The 26,555-nt window shown below is 46.8% G+C and overlaps 1 protein-coding gene across 1 annotated transcript in view; it reads right to left on the reverse strand.

The window, feature by feature from the left end:
* Nucleotides 1-1,193: 1,193 nt before the first annotated feature.
* The window catches only part of RAB30 (RAB30, member RAS oncogene family), a 45,873-nt gene continuing 20,511 nt past the window's right edge, over nt 1,194-26,555 (reverse strand). The window contains exons 2-5 of the mRNA XM_082219632.1: nt 11,278-11,378; nt 8,114-8,197; nt 5,776-5,959; nt 1,194-3,730 (exon numbers count right to left, since the gene is read on the reverse strand). Coding sequence (XP_082075758.1) covers nt 3,480-3,730; nt 5,776-5,959; nt 8,114-8,197; nt 11,278-11,370 — 612 coding nt within the window. The 5' untranslated portion in view covers nt 11,371-11,378 and the 3' untranslated portion in view covers nt 1,194-3,479. The remainder of the gene's footprint in view (nt 3,731-5,775; nt 5,960-8,113; nt 8,198-11,277; nt 11,379-26,555) is intronic.

Raw genomic sequence — 26,555 nt, forward strand, 5'->3', positions numbered from 1 at the left:
GTGTACCTACAGTCATAAATATACAGATTGTTTATTGGGGATGAAATCTAGGATGCCCATTTATAGTATACACAGGTTTCAGGATGACCATTTACAGTATGCACAAGTTTCTGTAGCACACCACTAACTTGTACAGGATTTTCTGTACAAAATTGGGGGAGGGGGAGAGAAAAGCTGCTTTGAACAATCGAGGGGAAACTACTAAAATGGAAATAATTGTAGCTGCTCTGCTCTACCAGAAAGGAGTTTTTTTGGCCTTGGTGTGCAGCTGTGGGAAATGAAAGCAACATCTGGAATGCAGCTCTTATAAAAACCCAGGAATATGGAACAATACACCGCTGATTAATCCATCCAATGTGTACGGTTAAAAATGGATGCCTTGACACAATGGGCTACTTGCTTCCAGTTTGCCTTGTGGCATTCCAAAAGCACATCTTTTGGGTATCCAAATGTGTCCAGAAAGCTTTTTTAGTATTCCTGCAAGTACTCTCTCTGACTGTTTGCAAATACTTTTTACCATGGGTTCTGCATGTGTACAGCTTGAGAGGGGCAGTAGAGGAAGAGTTAACGGTGTGTCCAAACAGTGTGTCGCGACACATTAGCGTGTCAGCTGCAGTGTGTAGGTATGTCGTACAAGCACTCTCCACAATCCTCCCAGGGCTGGAAAGGGGTTAGTTTAACTTCATTTGGTAGTAAAACTGAATTACGTTGACATGAAATAAAGCATGTCTAAAAAGTGTGTCACAGACATGAAAAGTTTAGAAAGCTGAGTTAAGGGCCAAACTAAAGTTTTACCCAGTCAAGTTTAACTGGGTCATGTTTGTTAATATAAATAGGTCTACTCTGAGTTGAATACCACCCTATGCATTCTTCATTTCATGGCTACTATCATTGTCTGTCTGTATTATGCAACTCTCCACATAAAAATAAAAACCCTAGGGGTATATTTGATCATGCCACATGTGGTTTGACCATGTAACATTCTTTTAAAATCTCATCTCTTGTGTGTTTCTGCTGCAGTGATAAAGGAAAATAGGAAATTGCCTTCCATCTAGTTTCTGGCTGGCAGTAGCCAACCAGGGTCTCGACACAGAGGTCTTTTCCATCACTTGCTACCTGCTCTTTCTCACAGGAGATACCACAGAATGAACCTCTTGCCTGTGATTTATCAGGGGGCAGAGGGAAGACACACATTTTTAAAATGTTGACTTTATTCTCAAAAAAAGGCTAAAACTTTAGCAGCTTCTTTTTCAATGCAGAAGAGATCGCCTTGTCGGTGATCGGGCACAGCCTCCTAGAAGCACCTCGAGTAAAAGCAAGCCCTCTTTAAACAAAGGGTTGATACACAGAGCGCATCATGTATCCATGCCTTTTCACATGTTCCCCTTTCACCAGGGGAGATGCACTCGTCCAGTCCCCAGCAAACAGTGCCCATTCTTCTTCTGCACATAATTGAACTAATTAATACTAAATACAGAATAACCAGCGAATTAATACTAAAATTACAATCCATTGCAGGTCCATCATGAACCAGACAGTTCGCCCTTCCTTGCAGGGTAAGCGAGTCAACACCAAGATCTGAGGGGGAAAGCTGGCCATCTCTGCCCCTGTGATTCTTCTTCCAGCATCCAATTTGCAGAATCTGGTGCGTTCTTTGAGCATGGCACAAGAGGTGCAGTAACAATGGAGATGAGGGCAGGACACATTTCACACTGCTTCCAACTTTCGTGATTTGGGACTGAGGGGAATACCCAAGCCAAGAGTTTTACATACAGATACACACGCGCACACACAGTTGAGCCCAGGAGAGCGCAGCGGACAAATTAGATGAACTACAATCGTGAGCCTGCAAGCGACTACATTATAAAGGAAGGCTTTTTGACAATGCAATTTGAATTTGCTTCTCAGGAGCTACAGCTTTGCAAGATGGTCGCAGCCTCAGTAAAGATCAGAACATGCGCTGCCATTATCTGTTTTATTCCTAAAGCATATAAAAACCCTATGAAATTGTGCGCTCGCTTCCCAATGAGAAATACATTTCCACAAATGGATTTGAGTCCAGTACCGTGGCGGCGGCTGCTTCTGCTTTAATTAAAAGCACGCTCAGTATCGATCCTTCTGCAGACTGTACTGCTGTTTTGGATAGCTATTATCAGGACTGATCTTGGGGTTTTACTCCTTTGGTAAGGTCTTCCTCACACTTTCTTTTTCACATTTAGCAGTGCACACCACGTGTGGCATCTGCTTAAAGTGGACACATGGATACATTTGGCCAGCCCCCCCAAAATCTCAGAATCCTTGTGTTGTAATATGCCTTTAAACAGACAACTCTATATTGCTGTCCAAATTCCCAAGTTACCCAGCATTCCAGTGAACCAGTCCTGGGGCTATTTCTGCTAACTCCCGAAATAATTAACTATATTCAAAACACCTTCATCGGGTCACTTCCGTAAGAGGGAAAGTGGAAACAGAAAGCTCCACTATATGCCAGGACGGTGCAAGAACGCTGATTTTAATTGCAAACTTCAGAACACTTATTTGTTCAGGTCAAGTTCGCAGAGGATTTTTAATACACCTCTTTAATAAGCTAAAACCAACTCTTTCAACCCACAGAAATGGCATCCAGGCGAAACGAGGCCTGTGGTGTATTTGTTTCTACCAGCAAAAAGGTTTTTTTTGTTTTTTTACAATTGGTGCTTCCTAGTGAACAGTTCCTGGCTTCTGTACAAAACAGAGCGGGCAGTTATGGATCGCATCTAAAATTTCGCCTGGGGTAAAAGTTAGCCAAACTATTAGTACCCAAAGAAGTGAGAGAGCCAATCTCCACTCTTGTTGGTTTCAAAATATTGGCATTTCTATTTTTAACTTCCATGTCGATAAAAGTGTATGGACATGAGAGGCATTAACACTTATTTCCCACCCCCACCCCCCAAAAGAAACATATTTTCAGGGGCTGTGCCCTAGAAACCAAATGATTTGGGCCATATCTATATACACAGGTCATTGCTTAGCTGGCAGGCCATGACAGCTGCATGATGGCTAATGTGCATTACACTTATTAAAAGGTCGGGGGGGGGGGGGAGAGAGAAATGGTGCAAGAGAGAACTTGCATTACTCAGCAATTCCAAGGAAGTTTCCCTAGTTGCTTCCTGGAAGTGAAACGAAGACCTGGCGTCCGCTTGCCATCGGATACCTAGAGCACCCTTGTGAATCCTCACCACCTCCAGATTACAGGGGAATTACATTTTTATATATATTTTTTTTTGTGTGTGTGTGTATATATATCTTTAAAAAATTAAACCAGGTTATATTTCTGCTACGCTGACCCCGCAGGCGAAGTGGCCAGCCTGCCATGCTTCAAAGTTGTGAACCTGACGACATCCGCCAGTCAGATTGGGTTGAGGTGGCAGGAGCGGCCTTTGTCAAGACAGGCCTTGGCGAAAAGGAAGAGTCATAACCCTCGGGGGCTCGACTGGTTATCAGTTGAAATTGCAGCAAGTCAAATAGCTGATACTTTTCCCTTCCCCGGGCAACGGGGATTCCACATTGTTCACAAGCGTGTTTTGCCGCGCTTCGCTGATCAGCCGGCAAGCCAAGTCGAGAAAGAGTTTTTCCACGTTATCCGATTCTTTAGCCGAAGTCTCCAGATAGTACATGTCTTGGGCTTCGGAAAATTCCTCCGCTCTTTGTTGGGAGACTTCTCTTTTATCCGCTAAATCAATCTTGTTCCCTGCGTAAACAAAGCAGACGGAGGAGATTAGCTTGACTGCAAGGCAGCAGAAGCCAACGAAAACTAAAAACCCCACCCTACAGAACAGGGGAGGCTGGTCCATTGGGATGAATGGGGCACTGACCCACCAACCCTCAGCTACTCCCCACCTTGCCCGCCTTCTTATAACCAGCCCAGGCTGCTGACTTCCTCCTTAGTCTCAGCCATGGGTGGGCAAACTAAGGATCTGGCCCAATCGCCTTCTAAATCCGACCCGCGGACGGTCCGGGAGTCAGCGTGTGTTTACATGAGTAGAATGTGTCCTTTTATTTAAAATAATAATAATTTATTATTTGTACCCCACCCATCTGGCTGCATCTCTGGGTTATTTGTGGGGCCTGCCTGGTGTTTTTACATGAGTAGAACATGTGCTTTTATTTAAAATCCATCTCTGGGTTATCTATGGGGCATAGGAATTCGTTCATATATATTTTTCAAAATATAGTCCGGCACCCACAAGGTCTAAGGGATAGTGGACCGGACCCCTGCTGAAAAAGTTTGATGACCCCTCTCAGCATTGCCTTTGCAGAACTCAGCAGGAAGGAGGGGGGCACAAAACCAGAATTTATATCTCCCACTTCCAGATTTGTCATCCACACCCCACCTTCCCAGGTATGGGCACTACCGCAACCCAAAGGGGGTGGGCAGCAGCTCTGCACACCTCCCATTTTCTCTCCCTGTCCCTTGTCCGTATTCAAGGGGTAAATGTGTTTCACACTGTTAGGCTGCAGGCACAAAGCCAATGAGAAGCAGCCGCGGTGCCATTGCAGCTGGCCAGTTGCCCTAACTAAACCCCAAAAGTTGATAACTAGCTCATCTTGGAGTGGTAGAACTGTAGAGTTGGTTAGCACCATCCCCTGCAATGCAGGAATCTCAACTAAAGCATCTGCCTTCTATCATCAAGTCCAATTATTTCAAACAGGAAAGAAAGCCTTAAGTTTGGTTGTAGTTTTTTAAAACAACAACAACAAAAAGTGGTCAATATAGCTATGTACAATCCCTGGTGCCCATTTTTTACCCCTGTCCTAACACACTTAAAGGACTGGAAGAGGCTCCATTTGAAAAGGAGGCAGAGGAGACGATGCGGTTGGGCATGGGGAATTATCTAGCCAGTGAGCCCTCCTGGCAGTGGTTGGGGGGTGTATGTATGTGAGTGAGTGAGAACCACATTACTTTTCTGGGTGATCAGAATAACATTTCAGTGCCGAAAGAGCAGGTAGATGCAACCATGGGTTTCTGAGCTACTAGTGGGGGCTGCAACAAAATATTGCCTTGCAGGATACTCCAGTTCTGGAGACTCCATTTGATCCTCCCTCACCATTTGCTCCCTCGGTCCTCACAAAGAAAAGCATTCCATGGCCACTAAGCTAATGCATTTCTCATTCAGCTGTGTTTTGGAGAAGCTGTTTCTCCCTTCCCCTTTTGCACTGTTTCCCTAAAGGGTGGTGTGGTTTTTTTTGGGTACGGGCAAATCTTGGGGTTTCTCTGAGCCTGCAGATGCTTCCTTCCTGTGCACAGATACTGGTGTTTTGCCTGCATAAGCAACGTCAGTCACCTCTGAACACTGGAAACGGGCATGGGGAGCAAGCTGCTTGGTTAAGAAAACGCTGCAATTTGTGGGCTTGCCATCATGACATACAAAACTCCTAAGAGAGGTGAAGCATGGAAGTCTGGACTCTCTTTCTCCTTCCTTCCCTGCTCTCCTTGGAAGTGACCAGCCCTGTCTGCATGCAGCCTCTTTACTACTCCAATATAATCTGCCAACGGCAATCAACAGCTCTATAAAACTGCTCCGGGAGCCGTTTTGAGACCTTGGGCCTCCATATCCTTGCTAAAAATCGCTGGCATTAAGCCTAGCGCAGCGCATAGCTGTGTCCAAAGAAGGCAGGCCACAGATATCTCCCTTCTGCCAATGCTTCCAATGGCCCTGTGCCCCGACTCCCCCTGCCCAACTCTGCCACCCATGGATTTGCTATTAAGGCTCCCTTTGCATCAATGCCTCTTACCCACTAGGACAGTGATGACCTTATTGCTGGCGTACTGCTCTATCTCCCGCAGCCACTCTGGGAGGCATCGGAAGGACTCTTCGCAGGTGATGTCATAGGTCAGTATTAACGCATTAGCACTGCGATAGTAACTTTGAGTAATGGACCGAAATCGCTCTTGTCCTGCCGTGTCCCAGATCTGCAGCTTTTTTCCCCATAGCAAGGGAGGAAAAATGATTGGGGTGGGTGGGTGGGAAGGAGAAAGCGACTGCATTAGTACAAAATCCTCAATTAGAATGTCTCATTGACCCCAATTTCCTTCCCGAGAATGTCTCAACGTAGGCAATATTTCTTCCGTATGCCACCCGATAAACCCAACCCCGTTTTAAGAATGTCGAAAAGTGCCTTGCTGGATCTGTTTGAAACAAGGTTGTATTACATGTCAAAAGGCCCACGGCTTCACCCTGAATTTTATTAGGAGAAACGGAAGGGATGGATCACTCGCTCTTAGCTCCTTCCATGATTCGTGATGATATAAATTTCTATTGTGCCTTGTCTACTTTATGACACAGACACAACCCTTTCTGCATTTTGAGATTTACAACAGGAGGCATGAAGCTGAGATGACTCTTGGGCTGGGGTATTTGGGGGGGGGTTGTTGAGAGGGGGGCTGTCGCTGTTAATGATACTAATTTTTGTATCTTTATTTTAGATCTTCTGAATTTTATGGGGAAATTGTTTAATTTTGGTTGTGTATTTTTGATACTTTATTGTTTACTACTACTTTTGTTATGTCTGTAATTATGTAATTCTTTTAAAGCCACCTTGAGCATGGTTCCATCTATGGAAAAGCGACATACAAATAAAATTATGTATGTATGCATGACATCCCCGGTGATTCTCCTCGGAACCAGCCACATGTGGATACTGCATATGCATGCAAAGTGATGGGGGAATGTAACTGGGCAGGTGGGCAGCCCTTCCGGGACTGGGATAAGGAACGGGCTGCCCACCAGAAAAGGTTCCCTACCCTTGCCCTATAACAACTTAGGGCCCCTCCAGACTGGTAGGTCCCCCCCCCCCGGTGTATTCTGCAACATGTCATTGAATCCAACAATATTGCATTAGTGCTGGATTTATACTGCACAGTCCACTAATAATAATAATAATAATAATAATAATAATAATAATAATAATAAAATTTATATCCCGCCATCCCCAGCCAAAGCCGGGCTCAGGGCGGCTAACAACAATCAAATAATCAAACAATCAAATAATCCAACTGTGCCCTGGATCCCCACGTCGGCAAGGCGGTGGTCCAGGAGTTCATGATCGACCATGTCGAAGGCTGCTGACAGGTCTAGAAGAATCAGCAGCCCCTACCCGCCTCGAGATATCACTCTACTCTATTAGTTGCTCTACAATGCTCCCCCAGAAAACTTGCCATACGTCCGTACGGAAATCGGGAAAATGTCTTAGACGTATGGGAGACATATGGGAGCCCATAAAGCAATTTTGCCCAAAAAGCTCAACGACTTTGGCCCCCTCCCCTCCCAAAAAGCTTAACAACTTTTCTGTCCATAGTTACAGTGTTTTAAATATGGCAACCCTAGAATATAAGATATTTCAGCAGGAAGTTAAGGGACATGCACCAATCTGAAGCAAAGCAGGGTGTCCTTCTGAAAACCTTTGCAGGTGCAAATATTGCTGAAAGTGAGAGCATGTATAACCAACCTAATAGCATAATAGGCACAAATAATATTGAATGCACAATAAAAAGAGTGTGTGGAGGGGCCCTTAGGCAATCTGCACTTGCCATGCTATAGCAACCATTCACAATACCCCTTCCAAAGCCGCCAATATACTTATAGGTAAGCCAGCAAAGGCCATTTGTTAGACTCTGGGTCGCCAACATTCACCTCCAACATGCAAAGCAAGCGCCAGGAGGGATTTTCAGTAGAGAGAAGCCACAGGTGGGAGAGTGAGATGCTTAACCCCTAGCCTCCCAGCCACGTTCCTCTACAATCTCTTTCTTAGTTGCTTTCTCCCAATTGACTGGGAAACCTGATCTTTGGTTCATAGGAGGTGGGGGGCAGAGGATGAGGCAGAGTGAAAGACAGGGGAAATGAGATCCTTCTATGGAAATCCCCACTGCTGCCACAGGGAAGTTCCATATGAAGGGGAAACTCATAGGATGCAGAGTTTTCATACATCACACAACATGGCGCCAATATGAGAGTTCCAATCCCAAGATCCCAGGGTCATTGACCTGAGTGGTCATATATTTTAACAGAGAAAACTGTTTTTCCTTATGTCAAATCAACTCAAAGGGGAGGAAAAAAACCAAGCAAACCCTTACCTTTACTTTTTCACCATTGATCTCCACTGTTTTAATCATAAAGTCAACGCCGATTGTGGCACCTTGCCCTGGTGGAAAAAGACCCTTGAGAAGGGAAAACAAACATTGTTCATAAAACATTTTCAGCATAAGGAATGTTGGACATTTCACACTGCCGTTGTCCTAGTGGAAGAATCTTGTGAACACCGATCAATGTTCTGACTTGAGGCTCTGTGTCATTACATGCCACTTCTGAAGCTCTTCTTTACGGAAGGCTAGAGGGAAATTTTCAGATTTCCTGCAACAGTAGAATTTTGCTCAAGGCAACAGCCCTGCAGCATAATGGCAATCAATGAGGCACCACCAACAGGTCCAATTCTAGTTTTTTTGCAGGCAAGGAGGCATCATTCAGTGGCTGGGGAACATGGCCAAAGAATTGACATCTGCAGTTCCGTGCACAGATGGTCTCCAGAGTCCCTTGGGGACACTGTCCTCCCTTTGTAAAACGCATGGCCAATACTCTCCTGAGCTGCACACTTTGGATTTCATTTGGATTTCTCGTACACTGTTTTCCCTCGTCCAGTTCAGAGAAACCACTTCACAACCGCCCCCCCAAGCTACTGTCCTGCGGCCGGTTTTTCAGAAGATGGGGGACCAAGTTGTGCAAATCCCATCTGACATGGAGGACCAGCCCAACGGAGCAAAAGAATAATAATGTTTGGAAGCTATGAGAGGTAGCTGAAAAGCCCAGTATTTCTCAAAAGTGAAATATGTGCAGATTCTCTCTCACCTCCCCCCAACATTTTATACAGAAGAGATGTTTGGGTGGTTTTGTTTTCCCCCCGTGTGCGCAGCAAGCAAGATTTATGTTCCTTGCAAAGGAACACAAATCACCTGGAGATGTCTCCCAGAAACCACCAAATCACAGCGAGTTCGGTCAGTCTGCAGTGCTCCCAGCAGAATTTTAAGTCGGCGCTGTTGGAACAGAGCAAGCAAGCAAGCAAAGCACCAGCTGCCTCTTTTGTTAGCTCTGCACCACAACTTGTTCCTCTTGTTTTGTTGGACACCTCCATCCCTCGGAACACTTACAGGGACGGGCTGTGGAGTGGATAAGCTGGTGTTTTGATTCCCCACCCCCACTTCCCCAGGGGTGGGGGGTCAACTTCGCTCCATCCCCCATGGCAGGCTGCCCATAGAAAAGAGAATATTTCCAGGCACATTCTTTGAAAGGTCTCCACGGGGAAGAAGTGCTGACTGTTTAAAATGCAGAACTGCCAAGAAACATTCTGTGCGTTACGCAACCACTCGGCAAGAACTTCCTTTCTACCAAGCAAATGCAATGTCGCCGCTGACCCTTTCAATGTCTTCTTGCACAGAAAGGGAAGGGGAAAGCCAGTTTTCTGTTATTACTTTCCTTCCACCAAAGTGGCATCACCTGCTCATAGAAATATAACAAGAGTCCATCTGAGTTTGCATCCTATAGGAAGTCTGCAGCACAACAGAACACTCCCCTGCAACTTGGTCATCTAGTCCCACCCCCCAGGCCCAGACAGAGGGGGGGGGCATATGGGCCACTTGGCCGGGGCCTCCGATTCCAAAGGGGGCCTTAGTCAGCCTATTCACAATCGCAATAACTATATTTTCCATTTTGTCTTTATATGCAGATATGGTTAAAGCCTTGAAATAAAATTATTTGTCAGCATAACTTTTGTGAAAATTATTTATATACAGTCATACCTTGGGTTGAATACGCTTCATGTTCAGCATGTTCGAGTTGCGCTCCGCGGCAACCCGGAAGTAACGGAGCGCGTTACTTCCGGGTTTCGCCGCTCGCCATGCGCAGACACTCAAAATGACATCACATGCATGCACAGAAGCGGTGAAAAGAGACGCGCATGTGCGCAAATGTGCCGTCACCAGTTACGTTTGCTTCTGGATGCGAACGGGGCTCTGGAACGGATCCTGTTCGCATCCCAAGATACCACTGTACTTACTTATTTATAAGACTTCAGCTATCCCCAGGGTAGAAAAAAGGGGGGGCACATTATCTACCTAGCCCGGGCCTTTTCCTGGCTCTGCCAGCCCCTGCAACCCCCCCAGCGATGCAGGAACCACAGCTAAAGAATCTCCAGTGGATCCCCATCCATCCTCTGTTTAGAAACCTCCAAGTTCCTGTTTCATGCTGCAATCCTCAAATGAGGTGCATGGTCCAACAGGATTTCCCCAGCCTGTCTTCACCCATGAAGTTCATCCTGCTCCAAAACCCAGCAGCAGCAGCAGCACAAGCAGCAGCAGAGACTGCAGTTCAAAGATGGAGAGCCTGCAGCCCTTCAAATGCGGTTGGACTTCAACTCCCATCATCCCGGGCAAGAGGCCAATCTGGCTGGGGATGATGGGAGTTGGAATCCAGAAACATATGGAGATTGCCAGACTGGCCACCCTGATACAAGAATATGGGAACACCTGGAAGGTCACAGGCAAACCACTTCTGCGTTGGCCGATTCCCTCTCTTACTATATGATGGTACAGTCCTGTCTTTTACCCTCGCCAGATTCAACGTTCTCCCTTCTGCCTTACTTCAGGGCAGATTTGAGGGTAAACCATATACAGCACGGGTCTGCCCTTGTGGCTCGTTGGAAGTTGAAACTGCTCCACACGTACTATTACATTGCCGTTTTTATGAGGATATACGTTTGACTTTTATTACACCTGTTTTGCAAAAGTCCAGGAAAGTATCGGAACTCCATAGTTTAAAACTACTGTTAGAGGACAAGAATCCCAAGACTACATTAAATGTAGCCAAATTCTGTGTGTCTGCAATCCATCGCAGGAAGCAAGTGGTATCCCATAATGACCAAACCCCTGTTAACTACAGGGAGCACGCTATTAATTAATTTTAATTTTTATATTTCAATCCTTGTTATATTCATATTGTCCTTTGTATTTCTGATATTTTTTTATGATCTGCGATATTGTGTGTGTTGCGGCTGGTCTGTGACTGTATTAATAAATTCATTCATTCATACAGTCCTGTCTCATACCAGGAGAAGATGGCCGAGGTTCTCCTGGGTCCTAGCTCCTTTCTCCTGTGCACTAACTAACATATATATGAATGTGCTGTGTACACATCTGTCCTGTCCTTCTCGTCCGCCCAAAGCATCAACAACCCTGAAATGCCACCTTACCTGAGTAAACCGCCGCACTAAGCAGGTCTTCCCCACGCCAGCGTTCCCAATTAAAACTATCTTGAAGAGAAAGTCATAATCTTCCATACTCATTTACACAGCTGCAAGGGAAAGGAAAACAAGGAATTAAAAAAGAAATCCCCAAAGGGCTTCCGTTGCAGCCAGTCTTCTCCAAAGGGCTTGAACTCCTGCTGGTTAAAAGAGCACCAGGTTTCCAGTTAAGCTCCCTGGAATCCACCGGCGACACAGAATCAGAAGCAAAATACATAAAGGAGGGACGTTAGAAGACCCAGTGACTTATTTCATTATTGACGGACTTTGATCCTCCAGGTATTCAAGGCAAAGGTCACTGCGGTATTGGAAATTTCTCACCAGAACACAGAAGTCATGGCAGCACGTGAACCCAGGAACTACTGTTGCCTGTGATCTGGTAACCTCTAGGTTAGATTACTGCAACGTCTTGTATGTAGGACTGCACCTGAATTTGGCAACCAGGTTGCTCACTGGGCCAAAACGGTTTGAGAATACCACACTAATCTTGGCCTGACTTTACTGGCTGCCAATTAGCTTCCAGGCCCAATTCAAAGTGCTGGTTTTGACCTATAAAGCCTTAAAGGGCTCAGGACTGCAATACCTCAAGGACCGCCTCTCCCCATATAAAGCGACCCAGATTGTGTTATCATCCTCTGAGACCCTTCTTTGTGTGTCTCCTCCACATGAGGTCCAGAGGGTGGCAACACGAGAACGGGGTCTTTTCTGTGGTGGCTCCCGAGGGAGGTTCGTCTGCAGCCTTCATTATACACCTTTAGGCTCCAGGTGAAAACGTTCCTCTTCAACATGGCCTTGAGTAAATGACATTCGATGCTCTTTTAAATGTGTTGTGGGAGCAGGGATTGCTGTTTGTTGTTCTTATTTTCACTACGAATTTTGTGGTTTCTGTCTTGTAATTTTATATTTTGAACTGCCCTGAGATCTGTGGATGAGGGATGGTATGCAAATCTAATAAACAATAATATAGTTCCCTTATACAGCAATCAGAGCAACAGTTCCCAAACTCCTTTGGGCCACCAACCCTTTGGTTTCATTAACCTATCCCCAGTTCCCCCTCGCCTGCAAAAAGCATTATTCAGAATAGCAGTCTGAACAACCTGCTAAGGAAGATGATAACACAATTTTTTAAAAATCAAAACAGTAACAAGCGATTGCACATTTTATTCAAAATCCAATTAAAACTACTAAGTTTAATTAATTCAACAACACTGGTGAACTTGATCCATTGATACCAGTTTTTCAAAGCCTGATAGTCATTTACAACTCCAGCGTCCCCCTAGGTAATCCCCACTCACCCACTTTGAGAACCATTGATTCAGACCATTGGGCCACCTAGCCAGCAATTGCTCCTCAATCTGCCCCAGGTTCTCAGGGAGAGAGAGGTCTTTGACAGCTCTGGTTATGTTGGCCTTCAACTGCCTCAACAGACAATGGAGTCCGCCTCCAGAGGTGAAGTCAAACTACTGCGTTAGCAGCATCTAAGTGATCTCCCCGGGGCACAAGCCTGGGCATTGAGTATGGAGGTCCTGGGCAGCCCGGATGACAAGACCCCCCACCCCCACCCCCAGACTCGCTGATATGGTCCAAAGGAAAGCAGAGCAAGATGTCTGGCACCAGCTGGGATGCAGGATTTCCCAGAAGGAGGCGTACAAGGGTACCAGAGATCTTTTTACCTAGAGATGCTGGGAGAGAAGGTGGTACGAAGGGCCATATCACACATTTATAAAGGTTCCCATGGATGGATCAGTATTAGAAACTGGAATAGAAAACCTAGGAGCCAAATGGCTCCTGGGAGCTGGGTTGTGGGCACCAAAACAGAATATCTAGTTGCCATTTTGGGAGGGGGGGAGACTCAGCAACACTTTATTTATTATTTTGATAAGCATGAACTAATACGCAATTCACCTAAGTGACACATTGTTAATATCACATTTTTAACAGAAATTGTTAATACAGTGGTGCCTCGCAAGACGAAAAGAATCCGTTCTGTGATTCTCTTCGTCTAGCGGTTTTTTTGTCTTGCGAAGCAAGCCCATTGACGGATTAGAGGATTAGCACTATTAGCGGCTTAGCGGCTTAGAAAAAGGGAGGAAAGGGAAAAAAAACCGCAGGAACTCGCAAGACCTTTTCGTCTTGCGTAGCAAGCCCATAGGAGATTCGTTTTGCGAAGCACCTCCAAAACGGAAAACTCTTTCATCTAGCGAGTTTTCCATCTTGCGAGGCATTCGTCTTGCGGGGCACCACTGTACATGTTTAATGTGTTTACCACAAAAAATATTGGTACCATGCTTTAGTTTCCAAAACACTCTACTCTCTGTTGTTAAACTCCTTAACATATACAGTGGTACCTTGGGTTACAGACGCTTCAGGTTACAGACACTTCAGGTTACAGACTCCACTAACCCAGAAATAGTACCTCAGGTTAAGAACTTTGCTTCAGGATGGGAACAGAAATCACACAGCGGCGACGTGGCGGCAGTGGGAGGCCCCATTAGCTAAAGTGGTGCTTCAGGTTAAGAACAGTTTCAGGTTAAGAACGGACCTCCAGAACAAATTAAGTTCTTAACCCGTGGTACCACGGTACTTTGAGGCTTCAAAGCACATACGTTTCAGTAATCCTTGACTGTCAGCCAGGTGCAAAAAATGGCACCCAGGCTTTTTGAGGTGCTCGCAAATGAAGAATCTTTAGGTGTGAAATGCGCCTGGCGCCCTGCTAATTTCGAACCCTGGGGTGGATGTGGAAAGCACGTGGTAGCCCCCCTCTGGAGCCAACTTTGTTATCTCAACCTCGTCATACGAACATGACTGCAACTGGACTTTGGCTACAGCCAACTCACTTCTCACCTGTTGCTGTTTCTATCCTTCAGTAACAGTGCTGCAATACAGATGCAGCCCTGTGTCACACTCAGTGCTCAGTGACCCTCGGGCAGCTCGAGGTATAAAACCTCAGATGGCAGCTCCTGGGTGCCGTTCAACTTTCTGTCTATAATTGCACAGAAGCCACAGGATGGCAGATGAAGGTGATAGACTATATGGGACTGGCAGAAATGACCGGCAGAATCCGAGACCAGGGAAAAGAGACGGCGGAAGAAGATTGGAAGAAATTTAAGAACTATCTTAAGAAATATTGCAAAATTAATGAATGTTAGAATGATGCTGGTTTAGAAATTAAGTGGATTACAGCTGTAAGGATTAAGTTAAAAGAAAAGAAAGGTTAAAAATTAGATAAATTTAAGGGTGAGGATTTGCTGAATTAAAATTGAAATTGGAATGCAGAAAGGGGAGGTATGAGGAGGTCGGAGAAGTAAGTTATAAGAAAATAAGGGTTTGAAATTATACTTGTTCTTTTGTTTGTTTGTGTTTGTTTGTATTGTGTTTGTTTGTATAATTTGTGAAACTTTAATAAATATCTTATTAAAAAAAAAACCACAGAAGCCACGGGATGGTTTTGGAAGAAGGCCTTCGGTTTCCCTCTTCTAAACACAGGAAGTGAATTCAGTGTTTAAAGCGGTAAGAAGAGCCCTGGTGGCTCAGACTGAAGGTCTATCTAGTCTGCTTCCCACAGCAGCCCCCAACCAGATGCCTCCAGGAAGACCAAAAGCAGGAAGTGGTGCAAAGCCCTCTCTCGCTGTTCTTCTCCAGCATCTAGTACTTGGAAGCATGCGGCCTCTGATTCTGGAAGTAGTATTCTGCACAGTGAGCACGGTATCATGGTTAGAGTGTTTGGCTATGACCTGGGAGATTAGGGTTCGAATCCCCACTCAACCTGGGTGACCTTGGGCCATCCACTGTCTCTCAGCCTAAACTACCGTATTTTTCACTCTATAAGACGCACCAGACCACAAGGCGCACCTAGTTTTTGGTGGAGGAAAACAAGAAAAAAAATATTCTGAATCTCAGAAGCCAGAACAGCAAGAGGGATCTCTGCGCAGTGAAAGCAGCAATCCCTCTTGCTGTTCTGGCTTCTGTTATAGCTGCGCAGCCTGCATTCGCTCCATAAGACACACACACATTTCCCCTTACTTTTTAGGAGGGAAAAAGTGAGTCTTATAGAGCAAAAAATACGGTACCTTGCAGGGTTATTGTGAGAACCACATACACCATCTAGAGCTCCTTATCCTCCACGAATATGTCTTAAATCCCTGTTCAAAGCAGCCCAGAGATGTTCACGCATACCTTGTGGTAGCAAATTCCATATGGGTTGCGTGAAGATCACCTCCTTCTTGGTCTATCCCAACACGCACCAACGTTCAGCGTCACTGAATGACCCTGGGCTCTAATATTGTAAAAGAAATCTCTCTCTGTTCGCTTCATCCACTCTGCCCATTATCTTGAATGTTCCGTTTTATTATGTCTACTTGTTTGATTTTATTGGTATTGCAGTCATAACAGCCTCAGCCAGAAGCCAACATCACTTTTGACTTTCAGGCATCTCCTGAATATTTTTTATTTAAATGGCAGCAGGCCTTTGTGGCTGTTTAATTAGCCAGTCACTTTAATGATTATTTGTAGTATTATTATTATTATTATTATTATTATTATTATTATTATTATTATTATTATTATTTGTTGTTGTTGTACACCACCCTGATAATTCATGATACAGCAGTAAAGGAATGCTTTTATGATGAATAAAATAAATAAGAAAGATTATGAATATGTAAACCACTCAGAGTGTTAAAAAAATGGTAAATAAATCTTGTAAAATATCAATATACTGTATACCAACCCTCTGTGAACCCTGCCTTAGTCAGCCCAAAACTAGAAAAAACCAAATGCCTTTAGTGTTTCCTCTAGGGTAACGGCTCTCAATTAGCTAAGCACTGTTTTTCAAAAGCCAAGTTATGGACCCCCTACTTTTGAAAATCTTGACATCTCTTTGCCAGTTTTTATCATGTGAATGGTGCCACCATACCTTCCAACATTCCCCAGTGCAAAACTGGGCCATGCTCCCATGCGAGTCACATGACCCATGCGAGATCACAGCCCCCCAAAATAGGATGTCCCCATTGATGGGTATGTGCATCCGCAGACCACCAATTGGGAACCATAGCTCTGGGATGATGTGCTCTGACCCCTTGAGAACTTTAAATGGGATGGGAGAGAACCATGCAGACCGCTTTGAGATCTTTGGAGAAAAACATGGAACATAAATGCAATAAATTAAACTGAATTTCGGTTGCTCTTCTCTTCACCTTTTCCAACACTACATATATTGAAAAAGCGGGAACCAGAACGACACAATATTCCAAATAGGTCAGGACCACAGATGTATAGAAAGACGTCACACGGTTCCTGCATACTGGATCAACTTTTTCATTGAGCAATCTACCATGATGCCAAAATCTCTTTCCTGGTCATACCCTCCATCAATGCCATGTGAAATTAGGGATTTATTTTATTTTACTAAAAACAATCACTTGGAACACAGAACGAATCTCATTTGACATTTCGTGGCCTGTTTGCCCACTTTGGAGAGATCCTTTGGGAGCTCTCTGTGGTCTGCTTGGATCTTCGCAGTTTCATATAATTTGGGGCTATCCACAAACCAAAAAAACCTCACTGCTCTTTCCTGTCTCCACTTCCAGTCCGCTTTAACAAATAAAAACAATAGGGTCTTGCGCACTTGGGAAATGATCTAATTCAGCGTGGTCTGGGATTTCAAAAAATAAACACAGGTAACATTCTGGGGTCCATCAACTATAGTGAAGAAGATTCAATCATGTGCGAGGGAAAGCTTTTACAGTGGTACCTCGGGTTAAATACTTAATTTGTTCTGGAGGTCCGTACTTAACCTGAAACTGTTCTTAACCTGAAGCACCATGGGGCCTCATGCTGCCGCTGCGCCACCGGATCACAATTTCTGTTCTCATCCTGAAGCAAAGTTCTTAACCCGAGGTACTATTTCTGGGTTAGCGGAGTCTGTAACCTGAAGCGTCTGTAACCTGAAGCATATGTAACCCAAGGTACCACTGTAGAAGCATACTGCTAGCAGCAGCGCTGTGCCTGAGTTAATCAAGTGCAGTAAACAAGATTAAATTAGCAAGGGTGGAGAAGTCCTTAGGGTACAGCAAAATCCCAACCCTTTGAAGCCAAAAGCTGGATTTGCAGGGCATCACATTAGAGATCATTATAGCTTGCAGAAGCCTTAAGAAGGTAAGAGCAGCCTGCTGGATCGGACCAATGGCCCAGCTACTCCAGCGTCCTGTTCTCACGGTGGCCAACCAGATGCCCCACCAAAGCCCTCTCTCCTCCTGTGGTTTCCAGCAACTTGCATTCAGGGGCATTACTACCTCCAGCCAAGTGGGCAGAGCACAGCCATCCATGTTTAGTAGCCATTGAGAGCCTTGTCCTCTGTGAATTTGCCTTGCATTTAAGCACTAGCCTGGTAGCCAAATGGGACGTGGGTGGCGCTGTGGGTTAAACCACAGAGCCTAGGACTTGCTGATCAGAAGGTCAGTGGTTCGAATCCCCCGCGACGGGGTGAGCTCCCATTGCTCGGTCCCTGCTCCTGCCAACCTAGCAGTTCAAAAGCACATCAAAGTGCAAGTAGATAGATAGGTACCGCTCTGGCGGGAAGGTAAACGGCGTTTCCATGCGCTGCTCTGGTTCTTCGGAAGCGGCTTAGTCATGCTGGCCACATGACCCGGAAGCTGTACGCTGGCTCCCTTGGCCAATAAAGCGAGATGAGCGCCACAACCCCAGAGTCGGCCATGACTGGACCTAATGGTCAGGGGTCCCTTTACCTTTACAGCACTAACTGTCAGCAAATCTCCAGAGTTTCAGGCAGGGATCTCTTCCAGCTTGTTCCTGGAGATGCTGGGGACTGAATCTGAGGTCTTTCTGCATGCAATGTAGATGTTCTACTGCTGAACTACGTATATTCCCCGGCAGTTCTAAGGCTTGCTTCATCTTCTGAGATGATTGTTGGGTGGGATGGAAGCTGTATGTTGATCTATATCATAGAATCAGAGTTGGGACACATCATCTAGTCCAACCCCCTGCAATGCAGTTGTCCCATACAGGGATTGAACTTGCAACCTTGGCGTTATCAGCACTGGTAGCCAAAGGTGAACAGGAATGGCATGCAGGCAACAATTTACATCTGATGTGGATGTTACATCAGCTGCGCATGAGCCTCTTTGCGTTTTTTCCCACCCTTCCCCTTGACTGTGCATGACTGACTTCTCTTCAGCTATTGCATGTGTCAGGGCCACACAGATAAGGATGATCCTTTGTCCCTGTCTGTGCAGACACAGGGGGGAAGGACACCCAGAACAAAAATACTAAGGGGTTGTGGGAGGATTAAGCTGGTTTTTATTGGAAGCAGAAGGCAAAGAGCAGCCAAAACACATTCTGAAAAGGAGAAGGGAGGGGAGAGAGAGAGAGAGAGATGGAAACACCCATCTGCAAAGTCTAAATATTTCTTGGAAATCTTTCTGGCTGCTGCAGATGCATTTCTGGCCTCTGGAATGTGGTGTCAGGGTTGTTACAAATGCTCACAGCTGGCCAGAACAATCAGCTCCCTTGGAGAAGATTGCCAAAGGTCCAGGGCAAATAGAAAACCAACAGGCCCTTTGACCCAGCTGGACAATTGCTACAAAGCATACTGATGAAAAGACTGGCTTTTGAGAATACTATAAAAACAGCTGAAGCACTGCTTTAGAAAACGGGGGTGGGAGGGCAAGAAAGAGCAAGGCCCCGCCAAGTTTAGATTTCTTCTCCCCTACAAAGCAAGTCAGGGACTAGACGAATTCAAGCTATATAAATATAAGCCCTAGCACATGGCCATAAAATTCTGCAATAAGAGCCAAATTATGTGCTCTTCCAGAAATCCATTATTCTGCTATTGCCACCTGTTTGGCTATGCAGAGCACTAGAATCCCCCTAATTGAGTGCTGGGGGGAGGGTCACATCCATCATTCGATTTTCATTAGTTTGTTTTCAGTCATGAGGACCAGGAACTTGTGTCCTCTCGCTCTCTGTCAAATTCTGTGCTTGCAGAAAAGTGTAAGCATCACTCTCCATTTATGATTGTGTACGTTTTGTTGCATTTGCAACCCGTGTTTCTCCCAGCAAAGAACCCAAGGCAACGTACATGTTTCTCCCATGCAGTCTCCCATCCAGGCACTGACCCAACCCGGACCTTCTTAGCATCTGCAAGGTGTTCACCTCCTCTGCCTTCAGACCACACCCTGGGATCTTACGCTGCAGAGATCTCTGCAGTGACTAACCCCATCTCTTCTAGCGTTCACCTGGAATGTTGCTGCTGTCAGGAGGCCAGATGTTTGGCTATGAACAGCTGCTGAAAGGACACAACAAAGCAGTCCTGCCTCTTCCAAACCACCACCGCAGCTCCGAGGCTCAAGGGTGTCAGAAAAAGCACGTCTCAAAACATTTCCCCGGTTTGGGCAGACTTACTCCAGGATGTTGTCTAGACAAAGGAACTGAATGCCTCCCCTCTCTCTTTGCACCCCAGGCGTGTACAGGGAAGGAAGGAACCTGGGCTCCGTGTCCCTCACCAGCCTACATGCCGGCGTGCAGAATATCTGCCCAGGAACAGGAACGCAAAGAGGAGGAGTCAGGGGGAGCAGCCAGGCTGTCGGTCAGCCAGAGCATGCATGCTGCTTGTGGAGAAAAGGCAGCATCAGAGTATCTCTGATTCCGATCTGAGGTGGCTGGCTGCAGAAAAGGGAGGAGAGGGGGAAATGTAGAAAATAAAGTTTTCAGATGTAGAGTGGTACCTCAGGTTACATAAGCTTCAGGTTACAGACTCCGCTAACCCAGAAATAGTGCTTCAGGTTAAGAACTTTGCTTCAGGATGAGAACAGAAATCGGGCTCCGGCTGCACGGCGGCAGTGGGAGGCCCCATTAACTAAAGTGGTGCTTCAGGTTAAGAACAGTTTCAGGTTAAGTACGGACCTCCGGAACGAATTAAGTACTTAACCCGAGGTACCACTGTAATAGAGCCTGCATTGGTAACTCACTATGTGTGTGTGAGAGAGAGGGAAGGGGGCCGGCAGCACCATGGGCATGTGGCTCTTTTTGCTGAGGGAGGACATCTCTTGCAGAATTGTGGGGGGTTTTATGGCTACACACTAGCCAGGCTTTAACTTTTTTTACTCATTTATTACATCTCTCCCAACACTTACTCCAAAGAGCTCCACTCAGAACACAGGGTTCTCCCCAACACACACGATTTTTTTTTATTTTTTATTTTTGCCCTTTCTGGGCTCTTTTAGGGCAGTTTCTACCATTTTAAAAGTCACTTCTGGGTTTGACGTGATGCACGCATGCATGGGTTGTGCGTCAATTGGGTGAACGTAAATGGGGAGTTAGGGACATGGGTGGCGCTGTGGGTTAAACCACAGAGCCTAGGACTTGACGATCAGAAGGTCGGCGGTTCGAATCCGCGCAACGGGGTGAGCTCCCGTTGCTCGGTCCCTGCTCCTGCCAACCTAGCAGTTTGAAAGCACCTCAAAGTGCAAGTAGATAAATAGGTACTGCTCCGGTGGGAAGGTAAACGGCGTTTCCGTGCACTGCTCTGGTTCGTCAGAAGCGGCTTAGTCATGCTGGCCACATGACCCAGAAGCTGTATGCCGGCTCCCTCGGCCAGTAAAGTGAGATGAGCGTTGCAACCCCAGAGTTGGCCACGACTGGACCTAATGGTCAGGGGTCTCTTTACCGCTTTAAATGGGGAGATGCCTGTGTAGCAAGCTTGGGGAGAAATGTTCCAGGTTTTGCAGACAGGTAGTGCGTGTGGGTTTCTTCAGCACCTGAATTTCCAAGTGTCGCAAGTGCTTTGGAGGTCTCTGTTTCAGTTCAAAGCCCTGTGGAGAGATGGTGCTTTGGCCGGGACAAGCGCTGAATCTGTGTCCAAAGATTGTCTGCTTCCGTTCTTTATTTGGGACCCCTCCAAATCTTCTCCACACCCCTAGGATGAAGCACTGTGAATGCTCTGCAACACCCTAAGTCAGTGTTTCCCAACCTTTTTTGGGCAAAGGCACACTTGTTTCATGAAAAAAATCTTGAGGCACACCACCATTACAGCCCCGTGACGTCAGCGCGCAGCGTCACGCCGGGAGGGACATGAATTGCTAGCAAATTACATAATCACCTCCTTGAGGGCTGGCTCATCTTCTCCGAAGGCAGAACCCCATTAATTAACAGCACAGACTCACACCATAGCCAAGACGAGGGGGGAAAACCTCAGTCATGCACAGTCATGCACATGTGGGGGCTAAATGAGGACGAAGACCGGGCAGAGAGCAGGGTTCAAATCACCCCACCTGGCCAGGACAATCCCTGGGTGCTCCCTTGGGCCACTCGCCTGACCCACCTCGCAGGGCTGTTGTTGCAAGGATAACACAGGGAGAACCACGCGCGCCCCCGGGAGCTCCTTGGAGGAGAAAGCGGGCGATGAATGCAATGCACGAAATATATGAGAGGTGACCAGGTTTTGCAGGTGAGGGGCCCCCGCCAGCCTCCGCTTCCAACACCCGGCGCAACTACGCCGAAGTTTCCCCCCGGGCTCGGCTCGGGGAGCAGCGCTGCTCCCCCCTGGCTCCCCTTCACCCTCCCGGCTCTCTCTGCCGCCCACTGGGGACCCCCCTCACCTGCCAAGTCCGGAGCGCCGGTGGAAGTTGCATGCATGCATGCAGGGCGCCGCGTTGCCATTGCATTGCACTGCACTCCATGCAACGCCTGCACGCATGCATTGCCTTGCACGCCTGCCAAGGGGTCTCCCCGCGGTCCGATGCGTCCCCTCTGGCGCGGATGCAGCATTGCAAAAATAAAAAAACCCCGACGCAGCCCTACCTGGGGGGCAGCCTCCGCCTCCGCCGCTCTGCCTCCGCGGGGATCCCCGGGCTCCATCCTGCTGCCCGATCTCCGCGGGGGCGCAGGCAGGCTGCGCGGGGTCTGCGCGGAAGAGCCCCTGCCCGCCCGGCCGCCGCCGCTGCGCTCATTCCATGGCCGGGAGAAGAGCACTTCAAACAAAACGCCCGGCCCGCCAGGCCACACTGGGAAACGTAGTTTGCGCACCCCGCGCGGGCGTGGAGCCCAAGGGCGAGGGGACTACGGATCCCGGCAGCCCCCGCGCCGGGGACGGAGGGGGAGAGGCCGGGTGCAGGGATGGAGGGACGGGTGGGCGAGCGAGTGAGTGAGTGAGTGGCAGCCGCCAAGCCTTGGCCGAGAGCCAGGAAGGGCCTCCCCGGAGGAGGAGGAGGGAGGCGCAGAGCGGGAGGGAACCCCAGGGGTCATCTAGTGACGGCGCCCCAATCAAAAATTTGACTTTAAAAAAAAATCTTTTGAATTTTTTAATTTTTCCCGCGGCACACCAGGCAACATCTTGCGGCACACTAGTGTGCCACGGAACAGTGGTTGGGAAACACTGCCCTAAGTTAAGCTAATAAAGTATTATTTTGCTGGTGTGAAGACTGAATGACAGATAACATCTGGACGGCAAAATGATGCTACAATTCCATCAGTCTCCAGGATTCCTGATTCTCACCTGCATCTTCACAAGCATCACTTGCAAAGTTGCTACTCACTTCTTGAAAGGAGAGAAGTGTTGCCAGACCCCTCCTCTGGATGGCTTGAGACAACCCACAGACGCCTCAGAGGAGCCATTTCCTGAAGCAGCAGAAAACCACAGGAGGAAACATCTTTTAAACCCCAGAAGGACAATTTAGCCTCGGCACAGAGGGGAAGAGAGAGCCAGGTGAAAGCTAAAACCATCTTGCCCTTTTCACACAGAAAGAGAAGCCAAGGGTGCATTGCTGTCTTAAAGTAAACTGAAAAAAAATACTGTGACAGGAGGCACTTTCACAGTCTGAGCTGCCAGAAAAATGAAAAATGCAAACTGCAAGCCTCAAACTTGGCTTCTGAGCATCATCAGCTCAGGCCTGGTTCTAACACAAGGCTAAAGGCCAACTACACACGTCCAGGAAAGGGGGGGGAGTACACGGTCACCACTGACCCACATCTCCTCCCGTACGGTAGTGATTATTTACAGAGCCAACACAGTGCAGTGGTTAGAGTTGTTGGGCATGGGCCAAGGAGAGGCCACATGTCCAACTTTAGAGAGGACTGTCGTCTCTTGGAAGGGATGGCCGGGCTGAGTTTGTATTGGGAGAAGCCTAAGAACGAGAAACTTCAACGGGTCCAAAATGGAGCAGCCAGATTCCTGGCTGGGGTTCTGTTTAGAATTCGCATAACCCCAGTTTTGAAACAGCAGCAGTGAAACCCAGCTTGTTCCCGGGGCCAATTCAATATGCTCACATTAGCGTTTAAAGCCTTAAACAACTAAGACCCCGAAGTATCTGAAAAAAGCATTTCCTTCCCTATGGACCCTCTTAGACCCTCTTAACCTTGGCATCTGCAGAGAGAGGGCATTCTCTGTGGTAGCCCCAAAGTTGTGGAATTCTGGTTTCGTCACTGCACAGCCTTCAGCTGAAGACACTTTATCTTTATTGTGGCCTTTGACACTAGAGATTTATATTACTGCATGCCATCCCAATCTCCAAGCGGTGCAAAATTCCAGGGGTTCCAGGCGCTTTTACCCAGGGTTCGTATTTCCATTAGAATAAGGGACAGTAGAGACTGCGGTGTCTTTATGATATATGGTTTATTTACACATATATACAACCTGAGCTTACAATGGGGAGGTTCACAGCATTAGTACCCCAAGAGGGTCTTGATTCACCCATTGCCACAGCCTTGGCTATATATAAACCATCTGTGCAAACTACAGAAACAGTAGGACAAAATACAAAAATGCAATAAAGCATTGTTATATAAAAAGACAGGGCACAGCTTAATAATCAAGGAAACCCATGAAGTTGCATCTTCAAAGATGTCTAAAGTAACTGGTGGCGCTTTCCAACAGGCAGGGGAAAGAGAGTTCAAAGTTATGCAGAATAAATCATGGAAACTAGTTAAAAGTTAAAGCATAATTTATGCAAAAAATAAGAGAAATGATGGAAAGTTGCCCAGTTTGCATGATGTATATCCAATATATCCAAGAGGTTATGTCCTTTCCATCTGCCCCACCCCCACCATTTTATCCTCACAACAGTCCTGGGAGGTAGACTAGGATAGTCCAAAGTCACCTTGTGAGCTTCACTGTCAAGTCAGGCTTTGAGTTGGGTCACCTGCCTCTTCCTCCTCCTCAGTCGCCCCCAATATACAAGTCTCAGCCTGCTTGCGCAGCCACCCATCCCAGCATTTGCAGGTTCCAAACCTGCAAGAACTTTGTGGCTCTTCTCTCTGTTTCTTCATCATCTAGCTGTGCTCCTACATGACCCCCTCACCTCCTCAAAGAGCAATATAGTCCCTTTCTCAAAATGTAGATGCCGTTCTACCTGAGCTCAGGAGCCTTGCCAGGAGCAAGAAAGCAGCCAAGCAGATACAGATGCTGCCTAGATGTGTTCTCTCATAACCAAGGACATCAGAGATGAGATGTCTGCAACCACCCATTACACGGTCTAGCCATTAACTTAAAACATCGAGATAGCTGCTCTCTCTGTAGTCGCCGTATCTCCCGACTTGGATCCTAAATGTAGTCTGGCTGTCTTTAGCTCTCAAAGGAGAGAGAGATGAAAGGCTTACTGAAAAGTAAACCCAAGATTGCACTGTAAAAGACTGAGGAATGCAGTTATAGCCATCTTCAGCCTTTTCAGGCAAAGACCTCATCTTTACCCCTAACATTCAAAAAGGGACCCATTTAAGATTTTAAGCTGTATGTTTGTCTTTCTCCCATCTCTTCCAATCTACTCCCAGACCTTTTAAACTCATCCTCTGCATCCCTCTCCTTCTGCTACCCCCCTCCTCCTTGGAACAATTTGAAGAAAGTGAGAATGAAAATGGTCCTGGAGCTAGTGGCCTGACCCACCTTGGGTTGGGGGCTGCTGGACCCTGTTATGGGTCACCACCCACCAGCCAAAAAACCATGATCAAGCCTGCAGTGCTCGAAGGAAGAAGCAATGATCTCAATGGACTTGCTTCTACATAAGCACGCAAAGAGAAATCACAAGTGATAACCAATCACATTACTTTCCAAAGACATCTGAAGGCAGCCCTGTATTGGGAAGTTTTCAATGTGTGATGTCTTCAGAAAGTAATGTAATATAGGATTATGCTGCTGAATGCTAGACTCTTAAAGTGGGCTGCCGTAATTTGTGATGCACCAATGCGTGCACGCAATTTTGACTGGCCAGGTGCTTGCCAACACCTTCTCCCCTGCAATCCTGATTTTAGAAATCCAAAGCAGACAGGAAAAACAGCCTCTGGGTCACCATTTGTGGGTGGTGGACTTGTCTCGCTTGGTGGGCCGCAAGCTGTGCAGATGTTCCTTGTTAGCGGGCAAAGCCAAAGCAAGAAAACATCTGCATCTTTGTGGACAAGGCAGTGCCAGAACTATTGACATACAAATCTCACTCACAGTCAATATGCAAAGCATTCTGGGTTGTTGGCAAAGTTTTGTGTGCATGCAAAAAGCTGTCTGCCCTCAAGGAGTTTACAATCTTAGGATAAACAACAAAGAGCAGAGAGGAACAGGAGGGGCGAGAGTAGCTATGGAAGAGTGCAAGCAAATGCAGTCACATTTCAACTTAAATGTTGAATCCACGTTCTCCAGCATTGGCTTCAAGATACAGGTGTCACAATGCAGTGGAAATGCGGAATACAATTGTATTTCGAGGCGTTAGGTGGCATGTCCCTTTCCCTTTAACACCCCCAGTTTGATTTTTGTGTTTCGCACACCTGTCTGGAGTTTTTTTGGGTTCTTCTGTGTTGCAAGTGCTGGCTGGATGCCCGGCTGCAGGTAGTGGGAGACTCTCAGACGCTCTGTATTAATTCCATCTCAGGGTCCTGGGCTAATCATGAGTAATGCCAGGTGCCCTTGATTACATCAAGGCAGGCTATAAAAGCCATAGGTGGGAGAGGCCCGGGGAGCTTCTGCCCAGATCAAAGGACCTGATGCTGGGAGACCGACGGTCGGGGTCTTTCTCCTGCTGCTCTACCTGGGGCTCCGGGCAGCTGAAGGGGAGACTGGGTAGCCCCTGTCGGGTGTGTTTTATGTTATGCTTTGTATGCCTGCTGTTTATTTGTTAATAAAACTGTTTTGGTTCCCCTTCCACCTCCTCATCCCTTTTGTCCTGATACCCTTGGAAAGAACTGCTGTATTTGGCAGCACACACTATGGCAATGCTCTGCTCAGGACCAGA

This window comes from Podarcis vaucheri, assembly GCF_965113315.1.
Source record: "Podarcis vaucheri genome assembly, chromosome: 4".
NCBI lineage: Eukaryota > Metazoa > Chordata > Lepidosauria > Squamata > Lacertidae > Podarcis > Podarcis vaucheri.